Raw genomic sequence first — 16,772 nt, 5'->3', positions numbered from 1 at the left:
GACAGCTTTCACAAGTCTTTCACCCAACAGGCTCAGGTATCTAAATAAAGCTATATGGGATTGTTTGAGGAAAAAGATCATTGTGGCATTGAATAATATTACCCGTTGCAGTTTTTAAATCTATGATACTGCAGTGTTTTCTGCTGTGAAAGCTCTGGGGGGAAATGCAATTAATTTCTGTTTAAGCCTACAAGAAATCAGTGCTGAAATAATCAGTTTGTACTTGAAATCAAAACCTGGCGCTATTGAGGGAGTCCACAGAAAACCTCTCCTGTGGCAGTTACACCTGTGGGGTGTATGTGAGGAAGGATCTATGTTAATGGCAGGAGGAGTGACTGGATGGCTATGGAGTGAGAACAAACAGGGCATTGTTACTTCTTGGCTGCTTTCATGCAGGAAAGGGAAATGGATTTTTTTAAGAAGATGTCATTTTTGGAATCAAAGCCATCATTCTGCAGGAGAAAATGGATTCTGTGTCTCTAGCACAGCACACCATGAATGTAGAGATCAATTGGTAAAACTGTGTGTATTGACTTAGCAAAATTGTACTAGTTCCTATCACTGTATTGTCATGAGCAGGTTTATTTCACTTTAACCCTAGTCTTACTGCTGGCTCTAAAATATAATGTTCGTTATTTCTGTTAATAAATCAGCACAAATGATAGTGTCATCTGGTACAGTTCTGTTAGCATATCCAGAATGAGCCCATCTTTCAGGGGGCTAAGCAACTTTCCCATAAAGAATTGCCCTTGCTTAAAAATTTGGGGGTCTAGGATCACTTTGATTCATACGAATAACTTGCACCATCACAAGCTGGAGTTCCATATATATGTCCAACATGGATGGATGGGAGAACAAATAGAAATTCTCAGTCTAAATAAAATAAGTTGGGCTGGGGGAAGGAAAACGAAGGATATGCTCACTGCTTTGGATGCTTTGATTCATTCTGCCCTGTTTTACCTATATTCTGAAACAAGGTGGGATAATGGGGCAGATCTTTAGCTGGTGTAAACTGCCATAGCTCAGTTGAAGTTAGTTGATCTGTCCTAAAGAGCAGAATAAGAGAATACTGCAAGTCGTGCTACCCTGGTAGCACTATTCTGAGCCCATGACACTAAAAGTTTTTACCTGTATGACAAAACAGGAATGTCAGAAATCTAGACCAAATATGAATAAACAGACTTCTCAGTCCAACAGGCCTAGAAGTAGAGTGTGTGAAAGCATTTCACATTAAAATATCTCACTACATTTGTATTTAGCATGACAAGAATTCAGCAATGTTAATTTTAGCTGATTTATTTTTAGTTAGCTTATAATAATCTACAGACTTCATTCATTTTCTTAGATGATATTTCAAATATAAACAAAGTTTTGGATTTTTCTACTAAATATTGCATCAGGAGAGAGTGCAACTAGGCGAAGGTTTAAATATCATCTGTTTTACAGTGAATATTTGGGATGTGTTTTTATTATTTCAATGTACACACAAAGGATGATAGCAAGAAAATCCAGTGTGCCTAGGAAGACAAATGGTGTAGATTTCTTGTTTTTCTTTTCTCTGCAGCAAGTGATCTTAGTTGGAAACCCCGAGCAGTTTTCAGCTCAAACGCTACTGGAAAGTGATCACTAACTTCCAGAGCCTGCGAAGTTGAAAAAAAATATATTCACAGTGGGTAGCACAAACCACAGCTCTAGTTGGATACGAGTATTCTTCCCTTCGTGTCCTATTCCTGTGCTGTTGTGCAGTGCTGTTACGCATTGTTAGCTATCTGCCATATTCTATTCTAGGGGTGGCTGCATTTCAGTGGTAGGTGAAGTGATTCCTGTGAAAGTAAAGGTTTTATACCTGGAAATGAAGCTAAGACTGTTTTTATAAATAGGGCCATAGTTGGTTGCTTTATTGTGTCTGTTTGCTGGACATCGAAACATTACTGTTTCTCTTCAAGACAGAGTACCAGTAGACAGTGAGTCGTCTTACAGGAGCTCTGCCATTATGCCTCACCATTCCAAAAAGACCTTTCCCACTCTATTGTGATATGCTAACCCACTGTGCTTTTAGCAGGTACATTTAACCAGACAACTACGGAAGCTGAGAGTCCTCTCTTGGAGCCAGCTGCTAGATTGGCTTACAGAGATGTAGCACATTGCTTCTGTGGATTAGAAGACAATTTATTCAACATGTACCATCCAAAATCAGAATATTCTTTATTTGGCAAACTCATTATTTAAGCACTGCATATGGCCCTGTAACGAAAAACCAAAAAGGAAGCCAGACCTGCTCTCCAGTCATTCCAAAGGCCTTTTGAAAATCAATGATATCAGCTGAGTTTGGGACAACAGCACTGATGAGCTTTTCACCCTGGATCACAATTCTAAAAGAAGCAAAGAGTCATTCAGAGGTGGCTAATGCTCCTAGACATGTGTCCGATTTTGAAGATTTAAAAAAAAAAAGTAACTATGTTGTGTGGTGAGTGCTTGAGTGATTTAGCAAAATAATGACACGATAATGGAGTAACCAACACCAGGGTTTCTTTAGTGCAACGCTGGCCATTCCCAATGTCTCTGTGGTACTCCCTCCATCTCACGTGACCTAGTATCCTGCAAATACCTTACCAGGCATAGTGCTTTCTACTTTGAGGATACTCACTGAATGTTTCTCAAGTCAATTGTTACCTGTCGTATGCACAGTTTGTGCTGTTCCTAACTGTTGTGTCATTTTTGTCACCAATTAGCCACACAAACTCTGAGTGAGTTCTCAGCCTGATGTTCTTCCAGTGCTTCTTTGGAACATAACCACAGCCAGCATTGAAGTCCCCCAGGAAGATGAAGTTCTGAAAGGCAGGATTGTAAGACACAAGCTGAATTATCAGCAATAAATCCTCAAAGACACCATTTTAAAAATTCCAGTGAAGACAGAGATGGATGCTTAAAATATATAGATCAGCGATACTCAGACCTCAGTGGTTCAGGAGCCAAACTAGCGATCAACATTACCCAAAAGAGCCACAGTCATGTGAATTCATTGTTTCATTTACTATAGTACTATTCTTAGTTAAACAGTATGATGGGAAATATATAATTATTCTCACAGCAACATGACTGAGCAAGTATTATTATTTTATCATACAATTGGTTAATAACATAGTAAAAGCATCCTGATTGGTTAATAACTTAGACTGGTTAATAATTTAAATCACACAGTGTTTTAATATCATGTGCTGCGGTGAGCCACAGGAGGCATATTAAAGAGCCACTTGTGGCTCGTAAGCCTCCGTCTGAGTATTACTGAAATAGATACGATTAATATAGAGGGTCTGATCCTGCTTCCACTGAAGTCATCAGACCAGCTATACCACCCCAGCTATAACTCCAGTGATGTCCACAGATTGCATAAAGGATGAATTTGGCTTAGAAGTAATCTTAACATTGATTTACTAGTTATATTATGTATTTATTACAGTAGTGTCCGATGACACTAGATTCAAATTCCAAACTCCTTGCTCAGATCTGGTCCATTATGGAAAGACTGAAATTGCAAACTCTGCTCCAAACCAATATTTGCATGGGTAGGAGGTTCAGATCTATAGGTGTGATTTGGCCTGACATCTAATTAGATATAAAGAATCTTTAAATACCTGTTTGTTATTACTTAGGAAGTAAGCGTGTGTGTGGGTGTGTGTGTGTGTGAGAGAGAGAGAGAGAGAAAGAAAGGAATGGGATTTTTTTTCAACGTTGGCATATAGTTTAAAAGAAAAAAAAATCCACCATCCTATTTGCAGAGCCCATATTTCACTGTACAAAGATATACAGAGATTTAAATATACATATAGGTTTCTTTCTGAACAGCAGCTGTAACTTTTATTCTGGGAGTTTCACTGGCAGATATTCCATCTCTGAGAACAGAACACTTGTAAGTAATGTGGTGAGCAGAGGGCTGGAAATGAAAGCAGCAAAGCAAGCTGGGAAAGTTTTTCAGAATGCTTATTTTCTTTAGATTTGGTGTTGGAGCCAAACTATATGTTGTTTAATTGGCCCCAAATAATATTTAAGAACCCACATCTTTTGCATTGTGCACATGATGAGCCCAGTTCTTGATGCCACTTAAATTGTGTCTCCAAAATAGACATTTCAAAGAGCAATAAAGAAAAGCGTTCTGTGTCCTGCAAAATGTTTGTCTGTGCGTAGCTTTACAAATGTAAGGTAAGCACGTATGTAAGTGTTTGCCTGTGTGTGTATCTGTGCAGATTCAGAACTTGTACACAACTTAGGAGGACGCTTTCAGCAACTGGGTTTCATTTGACTGTTAGACACAGTTACAATGTTAGATCCAAGTATCAGAGGGATAGCCGTGTTAGTCTGGATCTGTAAAAGCAGCAAAGAGTCCTGTGGCACCTTATAGACTAGCAGACGTATTGGAGCATAAGCTTTCATGGGTGAATACCCACTTCGTCGGATGCATGAGATACAGTAATGCATGCTATGGGAGATGCAGGGAGGCTCAGTCCAGACTTCTCATACACTTTCGATGGGCTCTAAACTTGCTGGATTCTTCAGTGGGTGAATGGACAGGGTGCAGTACAGGGAGGGACATGAGAGCTGGAGCAGAGAGCTCATTAAAGATGTTTGCCCCTTTAAAAAGCTTGGGATGCCGGAGTACTCTGTCCACCCACATAAAGAAAACATAGTGGAGATCAGAGAGAGATGCAACAACAATGGCTAAAGGTATGAGATATTGCCAAAGCTACTGTTGGTAAGGAAAGTATTAGAAGCGACTTAGTTGATGTTCTGAATGATGAAGGATATAATGGAAAGTGCTGTTTTCTATTTACCCTGTCTCATAATAGCAGAACAAGGGAGCCATCAATGAAAGGTCAGTGAATTTAGAGCAAATATCACCATCCCACAGCATACTTTATTCTCGCTGTAGTATTCATTGCCACGTGGTGTAATCAGGTAATGAGGATGAATATTAAAAATAGTATCAGATGTTTTTATGCCCATTAATAACATTTGTGGCTATATACGGTCAACTAATGAGGACTCCAACTCGTTGTCTCCGGGGATCAGGGAGGAATTTTCCACCCCAGTGTATAGCATTGGACCATTGGTTTAGGTACATTGTGCATTTGTTTCTTTCTCTGAAATGTTATATATGGCTCATTGCTGGGGACAGGATACCACAGTAGATTAGGCAATGAGCTAAACTTCCGTGTCAAGTATAGTGAACCTTATTCTGATCTCAGAGTCTTTGGTTTTACAATGGTGTAGATCTATGGACTTCAATGAAGTCATTCCTGATTTACACCAGTTTAAAAAGAGATCAGAACCAGGATCTCTAACTATGCCAGGAAATCACTCTCTACTATGTCAGTACCAGGGTGGTGGGGGAGAGAGAAGAACAAACATAGAGCAGAAATTGATACATTTGCTTTTCCTGGAGGATATTCTGTGTCTCTGAAGTAAGATAGTGGTCAATAAGTTCCTGGTATGGCAACACCATTTTCAGGTAATTGTCACTTTTGAAACTCCATCTGTTTAATTACCTGTGGTAAGGTTGGCCTGGTTAGACTGACTTTGAACCAGATTGCAGTTGTGCATTCTCAGGAGCAGAACACAAGGGTGAGGGAGAAGACACTTTAAGAAGCACACTTTCTACAGGAAGTGAGCTGTAGCTCACGAAAGCTTATGCTCTAATAAATTGGTTAGTCTCTAAGGTGCCACAAGTACTCCTTTACTTTCTACAGAGACATCCGATTTACTGATCAGAAAGTGTAGAACTATATGAAAATGTGTCAGTTTCTTAACAACTGCATCAACAGTTTTGAAATCACGAGCCTCATAATGTTGGCACCAAAATGATTCAATGTCACTACATTCTTTCTGTCTCAAATCTATGTTTAGCAGTATAAATATGTGAGCTTACTGATGACTCACCTTAGATTTCCAGCGCTGTTTGACATCTAAATACACATCATAAAGCTCATCAATTTCCCGCACAGCTGTTTCAGGTGTGGTGTGCTGAGGGATTATCACGAATTCTTTAACAACTTTTAAACAAAGCAAATTCACAGGGAAAAAGGTTAAATGATTTTTAACCTTTATAAAAATAATTATCAAGATAAGAAAAAGCAGTTTGAAATGAAAATGTGTGGTGTTTAATAAAAATACTTCGTTCGTACAACTTTTTATACTGAGGAATGTAGTTAGTCTGAGGACGAATGATAGCCTGTATCATTAAGCATCTTATCTTAAGCACATTAGCCCCTGGTGTCTGTCAGACTAATGGATCTGACATTTCAGCTGACATGAAAGTGTACAAAATGTTTTTCCATTATGGAAAAATCTCTCTTAAATGGGCGCTGTGTGCAGCATTCGTGATCACGGTGATAGGAATTCCAGCAGGTGAGCTATTAAGTCTGGTTCCTGCAAGGTGTTGAGCACTCAGGCTCTGATCCAACAGAACACTTAGGCACACAAAATAATCCCATTGACTCCAATGGAGTCACTCACATGCATAAAATTAAGTGTTTGCTTAAGTACTCTACTGGATCAGGACAAGTGCTCAGCACCTTGTATATCTGAACTTTAATAGTCCAGCTGCTAGATTTTCATTCAAAAGACAGTGATCACTAACCTGACATATATTGCACATTTTAGGGTTTTACATAATGGAAAACCCATTTTTGTATGTTTTCCTTTCAGTTGAAAAGGATACAGCATAAGGTTGCAATATTCTTCTCCAAGTACTTATTTCTGGTTTTAGCCAAATTTTAATAGAAGGATTGCACTTAGTTCCCCACTTCTAGCTATTTTGCTCTTTAGAATATGATGTCAATTTGTGTTACGGGACCTACAAGGAAATGAGAGCCCTATGGACAACCAGTACCAAAACTAACTTTGATTGTTGCATCATCAGCACAAATCACATTTATATCCTATCAACAGAAACCTAAATATGTGGGAGACCTAGGTCCAGTTTGTATTTCTGAGGAAGTCAATCACTGATGACCTTTTTCTTCTCTGCCTCTGATGGCTAGGGGAATTAGAGCCTTATCCTCAGATATGTTGAGCCTCTGATAATGTCCATGAGACAGGCGTGTGCTCCATGTCTTATGGAATTATGCCCTGCAATGTGAACTCTATCCTACTAAGAAATAGGGCCTTTAGATTGGGATTTCTGCCCTTTTTACCCACTTCATGTTGCCCAGTGGAAGGGATGACATGGCCCCGTGTAGTGAAGTTTCCTTCCAAGTCTGCAAACTTGTCAACAATCTTACAATTAAAGTAGGTTCTAAATACCAAAATCCAAGCTTCGTATGAGGATAAGCCTAGCTATCTCAGACTCCTACAGCAAGCTACCCAAATCCTGAGATACCCTATGTGTAGTGAAACTTGACTTCATTCATTATTTTCTCATTTTATAAAAACTTTGAGAGAGGACAATAAGATCTTGGCAACTTCTCACCAGTTTTTGGAGACTTGAACCAGACAACAAAGGGTTCTCTAGAAAAAGCATCTACATCTCCAGGCTGAATATCTGGATACTGATAGGTTTCCTTCACTGACACTACATTTGATCTGCAAAGTAATTTAACCCATCAATAGAATATTAGATATCACATTTACTAATAGTTTGGTCATGTCAGTTCACTTTGTAATTTCTTGGCTAGTAGCAAAAGCTACATTACGCTGCAGTTGTGAAGACTTAATAAAATTCCTATTCAATATGTCAGTAGAATAACAGTACATTTCAACATCAACCGTGATTTCTAGCTCAGAGTTACCATCCCATCTCCTTCACTTCCAGAGACTGAAGGCTGGCCAGAATAGCACCTTTGCTTGTCTACATTGAGGTTGAACAGGTACAGCTACACTGATGGCTGTAACTAGGGCAAATCTTCAAGATAGGCCAGGCCCAACTCAATTTATTCACATTAAAAATCTACTATTCTTTTTGTCTAAAGATGTTGGCAGGTATGGATCACTGCTGTCATGACGGGACGTAGGGAGAGATGTGGGAGGAAATCCTAGCCCAATTGAAAATTATGGGAGTTTCGCCACTGAGGGGCCAGGGTTTCACATGGCCAGAACCCTCCTTGTATAGGGCTTTCTGTATCAAAGTCAACATCTTGACTTGTAATTGGAAGTGAATGTGAATTTAGTGTAGTAGTGTGAGAACTAGTGTGATAGGCTTTTTGGCATTGACACGGGGAAGCCAGCAGGCAGCTGCGTTCTGCATTAGTTTGTAATCTGTCTACTATATAAGAATAGTTCGCAAACGGAGACAGAAATATAAGGTATGGAATTCACTTACCTATAGATAAAAGCATATTGTTCCTTATAGGACTTTCTTCCTAACCTTTTACTGATCACATAGTCATATTCTTCTTGGGACTGACTAGAAAGAGAATATTTTAAGTAGATTTCTGTCTCTATAAAGGTCTGGGTTTCTATTTAATCTTATATTAGTAAACACATGTAAGAGGGTCTGGAGCACTGACTTCTTGTGCTGGGTTACAGAGATAAGTCACCTAAAAAACCCCTATCTTTGGTATTATCTTGTATTATTCACATCGTTTTTTTCTACACCTCTCATGCTGCGTTTTTTAACCTCAGGCTTTATGCTCTGTACTGTACTTTCTATTCTTTTCCTGTGCCTCACTTCCGTCCATCCATATATGCATTACATTTTCTAGAGCAGAAACTTACAGGGATATAGTTTTTAATCTCAGTATTATTTTTATCCAGCAAAGACTATTTCTAGCTAAAAGTGAATTCCCCCTTTTTTGTATGTTGTCAGCCAAGTCTTTCTTTCTTTTTCTTTCTTCATCTTATTTCCCAGGATGCATTAGTTTTAGACCTACTGAATCCCACCCTAATCAGACACGTTTTTTTCAAAATTAGCTTGTAAATGATTTTGTTGCTAGTCTTCTTCAGTAAACCAGTCAAAGAGGCTAGTTCTCTTCTACTGTATTTTTTTATGCATGAAGTTCAATCTGAGATATTTCAGTCTAAAGACCTGATTCTTCAATGGAGTGCTCTGGTGCTTAGCAGATCACATGGACTTTTGTATCTGTCCTTTCCTTCCCATGTCAGAGTATTGTGTGCAGTACCGGTCAGCCCATTTCAAAAAGGGCATTGCAGAACTAGAGGGGTTTGGACAAAGGTGATGAGAATGATTAGGGGTTTTGTAAAGCTATCATGTGAAGATAGATTGAAACAATGGGTATTGTTTACCTTAGGAAGGAGGCAAAAAAGAAGGTCCACAACAGAAATCTATAAAATAATGCATGCTTTAGAGAAGGTAGATCATGAGTGTCTGTTCTCCCTGTCTCACAATGCAAGAAAACGGGGACATTCGATTAAATTGAAAGGTGGAAAAATTCAAAATAGATAAAAGGAAATACATTGTCACATGTTCTGTAATTAGACTGTGGAACTCATTACCACAGGGTGTTTTGAGGGCCAGAATTTAGCAAAAATCAAAGAAAGATTGAATTTTTATATGGATACCAGGAATATCCATAGTTATAATAGTCTATGCCAGGGGTGGGCAAACTTTTTGGCCTGAGGGCCACATCGTGGTTCCAAAACTGTATGGAGGACCGGGTAGGGAAGGCTGTGACCCCCTAAACAGCCTGGCCCCTGCCCCTTATCCTTCCCCTCCCACTTCCCACCCCCTTACTGCCCCCCTCAGAACCCCTGAGCCATCCAACCCCCCTGCTCTTTATCTGCTGACCGCCCCCTCCCAGGACTCCCTGCCCCTAACCGCCCCCCGGGACCCCACCCCCTATCCAACCCCCCCTGCTTCTTGTCCCCTGACTGCCCTGACCCCTAACCACACCCCTGCCCCCTGAAAGGCCCCCTGGGACTCCCACGCCTATCCATCTGCCCCCTCTCCCCTGACCGCCCCCCCCAAACCTCTGCCCCATCCAACCGCCCCCTGCTCCCAGGACCCCCTGCCCCTTATCCAACCCCCCTGTTCTCCGCCCCCTTATCATGCCACTCAGAGCACCAGGACTGGCAGCCGCGCCACCCGGCCAGAGCCAGCCATGCCGCCGCGCTGCCTGGCAGGAGCTCACAGCCCCATCACCCAGAGTGCTGGCGGCACAGCAAGCTGAGGCCGTGGGGGAGAGGGGACAGTAGGGGGGGAGCCAGGGGCTAGCCTCCCCAGCTGGGAGCTCAAGGGCTGGGCAGGATGGTCCCGTGGGCTGTAGTTTGCCCACCTCTGGTCTATGCTAACAAAAAGCATATGAACCCATCTCTAACTATTAGGAATTAGGGGTAATCTGGCCCTCATTGGTCTAAACCTATCTGCCCACTTCTTGAACCTTAATTTGTAGCATCTCATGCTGGCCGCTGTTGGAGACAGGAGACTGGACTAGAGGGACCATGGTCCAATATGGCAATTCCTATGTTTTTCTGCCAGCTCTTCTGCCTTTCTGCATGTACTTGTGTTAGTGAATACACATTTGTAGTTTGCCTTACCCATTGAGTTTTTCTATTAAAAGAGGGCATATCTTGTTGCTGTTGTCCTTTATTTCCATCAGTAGCATGATGTCACAGCGAGAAATAACCTGCAGCAGAAAAGAGCAAAGGCTTTAAAGTCTGTTTTCGCTCAGTATATTTTCAAGGGTTAGAAAATTTTTGAAAAGAACAAAGAGAAAAATTGATTGTTGATTATTGTGACATGGACAATTACCCCTCCACAAGCCCTAGTGCATGAGGGGTAATCCAGAGTCCTGCCTGTCACATGCGTAATTGGGGGTAGGTTTAGAAGGTAGATGGAAAGTAGCTGTGGTGGGAGCTACCATGGGTGAAGGGTATGTCCTTTCCTCCCAGCTGGCTGGAAAGTTAGCAAAGTGGCTGGTAGTTTGGAACCCACTGCTCTGAGTGGTTTGTTTGTGTTAAAAATCCTTTGATTATGAACCCATTAAAAAAAAATTCCTGAGGAAATGGACAAGCTGCTGCTGGCAAGAGCTAGGGTTGCCGATTTTGGTTGGATGTCTCCCTAGAGGTTTCATCAGAGGACATAATCTTTAATTAAAGATTAATCTGTAATTCCTGGAGACTCCATGACAATCCTGGAGCGTTGGCAACCCTAGAGAGCATTGCTCATCTTCCCCAGCTGGTGGTTCTGACCATCAACCTCTGTTACATTTTATCTTTCTTCCCCATCCTTTGTAGCTTGTGTCCTCTTTGGACCCAATCCTGCAAGCACTTATGTACACAAGTAACTTTACTCGGTGCCTGACCCAATTTCCATTGAAGCCCATAAGAGTCTTTCCATTGACTTCAGTGACAGTTGCATTGGTTCCCTGAGTAATCGGGACTACTTGTGTGAGAAAATTTACTCATATATGTATTTGTAGGATTAGAGTCATAGAATGTCAGCTTTGTGGGACAGGTACTGTAACTAACTATGTTTGGACATAAGACATTATGGGTGCTACTATAATACAATGATGAACTAATATCAGTGTATCAGGGAAATACGGTTACAGCAGGAGACCTGAATGTAACACTGAGGTTTTCTAACTACTTGGCATCTCTAGAATTTGTTCTTTCCTTACATGTGTCTGAGACGTTCCCCTGGTGTTATCTGGACTGGTGATCTGCTAGGTCACTCCCATCCTTGACTCTCGGAGCCAGCCTTACCCTGCTCTGCTGTGACAACCCCCACTCCTGGGCTGTTCACATACAGCCTCTGGCATGTAAGCTGCTTGGATTGTGCAATCGAATGACACTAGCTAATATCTCCAGTCCTAGACACAACCCTAGGAACCTCCCTCTTGCAGTGTCCAGTTATGCCCACTGGACACTGCAAGCTTATATGAGTTTGTCAATTTAACGAAGAAATTGATATGCACCAGGCTTGTTATCCCAAGGGGAGTCTCTGACACTTTTTAAACTAAACACACTGCTTCAGGTAGACTAAACAAACAAATGTATTAACTACAAAGATAGATTTTAAGTGATTATAAGTCAAAGCAAAACAAATTGGATTTGGTCAAATGAAATAAAAGCAAAACACATTCTAAGCTGAACGTAACACTTTCAGTGCCCTTACAAACTTAGATGCTTCTCACAACAGGCTGGCTGTTTGCCCTTCAGCCAGACTCTCCCCTTTGATCAGCACTTCAGTTGCTTGGTGGTGATGTCTGTAGATGGAGGTGGAAGGGAGAGGAAGAGCATGGCAAACGTCTCTCCCTTTTATCATGTTCTTTCTTTCCTCTTGGCTTTGCCTCCCCCCTTCAGCCTCAGGTGAGCATTACCTCATCGTAGTCCCAAACTGACCAAAGGAAGGGGGGTAACTCACTCAAGAGTGCAACAGATCCTTTGTTGCTGCCTAGGCCAGTATCCTTTGTTCCTGTGAGGTTGGGCTGGGTTTGTCCCATACATGCCCTGATGAGGTGTGAATTGCCCCTCTGCTCATGGAGAATTTTTGTCTGAGCTTGTTTTAAGCCATGAGGACACATTTTCAGCCTCATAACTATATACATGAAATCACAACCTATAACATTACTATAACAACAATGCTCAGTACATCATGAGACTTCCAAAGACACCTGAGATGACAAACTTTGCATTGAATACCACACAATCATTTTATAAGGATGAACCTGGGAGTGTAGGGTGTTCCTCTGAGGTACAGACCATCACAGTGACTATCAGAAAGATTTAAATGTAAATATTGTAGGACAAAAGGTGAACCTAAAAACCAAGTCACAAATATCTGTGAACAATCAGGCACAACTGTGCACCCAAGGGACTGGAACAGCTCATTTAAATAGTTCTTTACTTTTTACACAGTGGCTGGCACATAAGGACCCCAATCAATTAGAACAGGCACAGGGTAGCTCTAACCTATGCTAGCTTGTAATGGCTCTTAAGAAGCCATTACACTGACAGGATCACTGGAATATGTGGCCACATCCCTTCTCCATGCCAGCATGCCCCCCTACAGCTGGAAAAGGGTAGCACAGAACAAACTCTAGTAGTTGGGGATTCCCCTACACTGGAAAACCCCTAGCTGTCCAGTTAAAGCTGCATTAAATACTGCTTTGTGCTGCAGAATACCAGAGCCCAGGATCCAGCCCAGATATCCAGTGGCTATTCTATATTAATATTTTTTTATTTATGAAAGGGCATTTGTTGCTCTAAATAGGAAACTTGAATGAGGTATAAAGTATTGTTTTGGCAGGATAATTGGAAATGATCCAATTTCAGGAGAGACTAAGCACTGCTACAAAGTAAGTAAATGTAGTGCAAATCCCTTCTGGTTTAGTTTTGAGACCATGTGGAAGGGACAAATGAGGATATGCTGATCTAATTTTTTTCAGTGGAAGCAGAATCTTCTCTAGCTTAGTTGACATTTAGGAGATAAAAACACTGACAAAAGGCCCAATCCTGTAAACCTTTACTCACATAAGTAATCCCAATGGGACTACCCTTATGAGTAAGGAATGCCTGCATGAGTAAAGCCTCCAGTCATAATTCTAAACAATCCTTACTGTAACCCTTTAGCAGGTAAAATGAATCCAATATAGTATCTGAAAACAGGAGAGTAAGAGCATTTTACTTTAGAACAGGAGAACTAATTACCCAAGACATGTTAGAGAGACAAAGTTGGTGAGGTAATATCATTTATTGGACTGACTTCTGTTGTAGCCACATTGGTCCCAGGATACACACTGACATATTAATAATTGTAGGTAAGAACTGACTAATTCTACTTATCAAAGCTCTAATGCAGTGGTTCTCAAACTAGGGGCGCCACTTGTTCAGGGAAAGCACGTGTGGGCCGAGGGATGTGCTGGCCGCCCTTCCCGCAGCCCCCATTGGCCTGGAGCGGCGAACCGCGGCCAGTGGAAGCCTCAATCGGCTGAACCTGCGGACGCAGCAGGTAAACAAACCGGCCTGGCCTGCCAGGGGCTTTCCCTGAACAAGCAGCGCCTCTAGTTTGAGATCCACTGTTCTAATATACTTTAATTACACCTTTAAGTGCTAGGAATAAGTGTATACATTCTCACTGCTAGAATGACACATCCCAAATCATTATGACCTCTTTAAACAAGGCTTTGAAGTTACAATCCATAATTTTCATGGATCTGAAGGTTTCAGTATTTATGGTTTAATTTCAAATTAACCTGTACTCCTCTAAAAACATTAAGTGGCCTCATGCATGAAACACATTGAAAATGTGATGATGTGTTTTTCTTGCAATACATTAGTCGGGTTTTGAATTTTAAATTACTGCTCTAATAGTACCCGCTTATGAAACAGTTTAAACAACATAGTGTATATGATTAAAGGATTAGAAAACGTGCCCTGTAGTGATAATCTTCTCTTTGGTAAGATAAATAGATTGAGCTCTTTGAGTTTAAGGGGTGACTTGATTACCATCTATAAATCTCTGCTTGGGGAACAAATATTTAATAATCAGCTTTTCACTCTAGCAGAGAAAGGTGTAACACAATCCAATGGCTGGAAGTTGAAGCTAGAGAAATTCAGACTGGAAATAAGGCATACGTTTTTAACTGAGTAATTAAACATAGGAACAATTTACCAAGGGTCGCGGTGGATTCTCTATCACTGGCAATTTTTAAAGCAAGATTGGATGTTTTTCTAGAAGCTACACTCTAGGGATTATTTTGGGGAAATTCTATGGCTTGTGCTTTATGGGAGGGCAGATTAAATGATTGTAATGGTCCCTTCTGGCTTTAGAATCTATGACTCTATATTTTCCTGCTAAGGGGAATGTCTTGTGATGATCATTTCTTAGTGAGACAAGAGCCTTTCAGAGTAATGATTGATTAAATAAATAAGGTAAATAAGGCTCAATGGATTCAAAGGGCAAGATATTTTTCTTGTGCATCAAAGACTCCCAGCATCTCCTAACTCTAACTTTATGAAGGAAATTGCATCTGCAGTTTCTATTGTTACTTTATTCTATAAATAAAACTTCCTGGACATGTGGCTTTGGGCTACAGACTGATTTTTACCATTAGCAGTACAAAATGCTCAGATATTCATTAACTTGAAATTTTTGTGTGTAAAGATAAAATAACCTGCAGAATGATTTAGCTGAAAAGTCCAAAGAGAGTTCCATGTTTGGTTAATCAAATGACCGTACCTTTACAATGACGTCTAAGACTTCAGGTCTGGCACTTTTTGCTTCTCCGAAAGACCTCACATTGAAGGAGCAGATTTTTATGCTCAGAGTTGCATTGAAAAAGAAAAGCAAAAATAAAGAGATGCAGAACATCTTTGAAGTCCTTGGACAAAGAACGCTGGTGAGGAGTGTGTGCGTGTGTATATTGCTCAGACTGTAATTTAAATGAAGTTAACTGTAGCAGTCACTAACCACTTAACAGGAACTACTGGCTTCCTTCTTTTTCCTTTGTTTCTTTATATTGTGACAGGGAACTACTGATAAATTGAACTTTTGCCTCAGGCGATCTCCAGTAGTTTAGAGCCAACTTTCCCAGCGTGAAGGTCCTTGTCTTTCACTTTTGAGCCCCAGCATTCCTTTTCCTGTGTACTAAATACTGCCAATATTCTTATTAATTTATTTGAAGTAGCATCCGCTGTGCGCTAGGTGTTTTCCAAACCCTGAAGAAGGAAAATCACTGCCCCAAGTTGAGGACAGAAAGATAGACTGAAGTCAAGGGAAAGGGAACAGGAATAACAATAGAAAAAATTGTGAATGTCAGCTTGTAGGCAGCATGGGAGAAATGGATCTTGAAGAGGGACTTATGTGTAGGCAAGGTAGGGACCTTGTTGATGAGCTCACAGCATCACACCATGCAAAGGGGACTGCATGAAAGGGGATGGAGGTGGTTGTGTTAGAAGCTGTCAAATGGATGGGCAAGGCTGGGAGCATTGGCAGAGTGCAGTGGAGGGGGGCGGCATTCTGAGCCTTACAAGGGGGAACAAATAGAGAGTGGCAGATTTCTGTAGGGGTTTGAAGGTGGTGATAAGAATGATAAATTAGATATAGTGGATTGGAGCCTCTGACTCCGAGAGGTTCTGTGCAAGACCAAATGCCGTTCTATTACTGTATTTTTCTCTCTCCATCTCATTCTTGATTATCATAATTATTGCAGTAGAGTAATAGAAATATTTCACCTGCACCTAAGTAAAAATATAATAAATAATTACACTTCAAGAAAGCAAGATGCACAGTTGGAGTAAATTGCAGGGAGAATTAAAAGTGTTTTTAATTTGTGCTAAGATTCATCAGCCCACAGTGCAAGCCTGTCCTGTCCTACTGGAGACAAGACTAACTTGTTTGGAGGGTTGTTGCACATGGTAAGCATTTTGCCAAAGTTATTAAGCACTGAGCACCCCCTGAGGATCATTAGGAAATTACCATTGACAGACCCTTTCAGGAATCAGGCCTAATCACCAAATGGAATTAGTGGTATGAGAGTGAGATCATGAAGGGAGAAGAACTGCTTAGTTTGGGAAGAAGGATTGGGCTACAGGTATAACAACTGCACCTCTTTGCATATCCCATATGCTCCCTCTGGTGCTCAGGTATGCAGTGTATTACTAACTCCTGCTGTATTCAACTGGAATTATATACAGCAGAGAAATTTAGATTAATAGACTTTTAAGGGCAGAAGGGATCATTCGACTATTTAGTCTGACTTCCTGTTTACCACAGGCCACAGTATTTCACGCAGTTACACTATATTTAGCCCAGTAACTTGTATTTGGCTAATGCATATCTTCCAGAAAAGCCTCCTGTCTTTATGTGAAAACAT

At 40.9% G+C, this 16,772-nt stretch overlaps 1 protein-coding gene across 2 annotated transcripts; it reads right to left on the bottom strand.

The window, feature by feature from the left end:
- Window positions 1-1,343: 1,343 nt before the first annotated feature.
- DNASE1L3 (deoxyribonuclease 1L3) lies at window positions 1,344-15,324 on the bottom strand. Of its 2 annotated transcripts, XM_084635321.1 has the most exons (8): window positions 15,137-15,324; window positions 10,489-10,577; window positions 8,315-8,398; window positions 7,466-7,578; window positions 5,935-6,047; window positions 2,674-2,831; window positions 2,276-2,372; window positions 1,345-1,640 (listed from the first exon to the last, which is right to left on the bottom strand). In XM_084635321.1, the coding sequence occupies exons 1-8, from the start codon at window positions 15,266-15,268 to the stop codon at window positions 1,518-1,520; spliced, it is 909 nt and encodes a 302-aa protein (XP_084491447.1). In that variant the 5' UTR covers window positions 15,269-15,324; the 3' UTR covers window positions 1,345-1,517. The 2 variants fall into 2 exon arrangements, with proteins under 2 accessions (XP_084491448.1, XP_084491447.1); XM_084635322.1 differs by lacking the exon at window positions 8,315-8,398 and having other exon boundaries at window positions 1,344-1,640.
- Window positions 15,325-16,772: the final 1,448 nt, after the last annotated feature.

This window comes from Lepidochelys olivacea (assembly GCF_965140295.1).
Source record: "Lepidochelys olivacea isolate rLepOli2 genome assembly, chromosome: 7".
Taxonomy (NCBI): Eukaryota; Metazoa; Chordata; order Testudines; family Cheloniidae; genus Lepidochelys; species Lepidochelys olivacea.
Note: the sequence above shows the minus strand (reverse complement) of the source record. Positions and strands in the feature narration are given on the sequence as shown.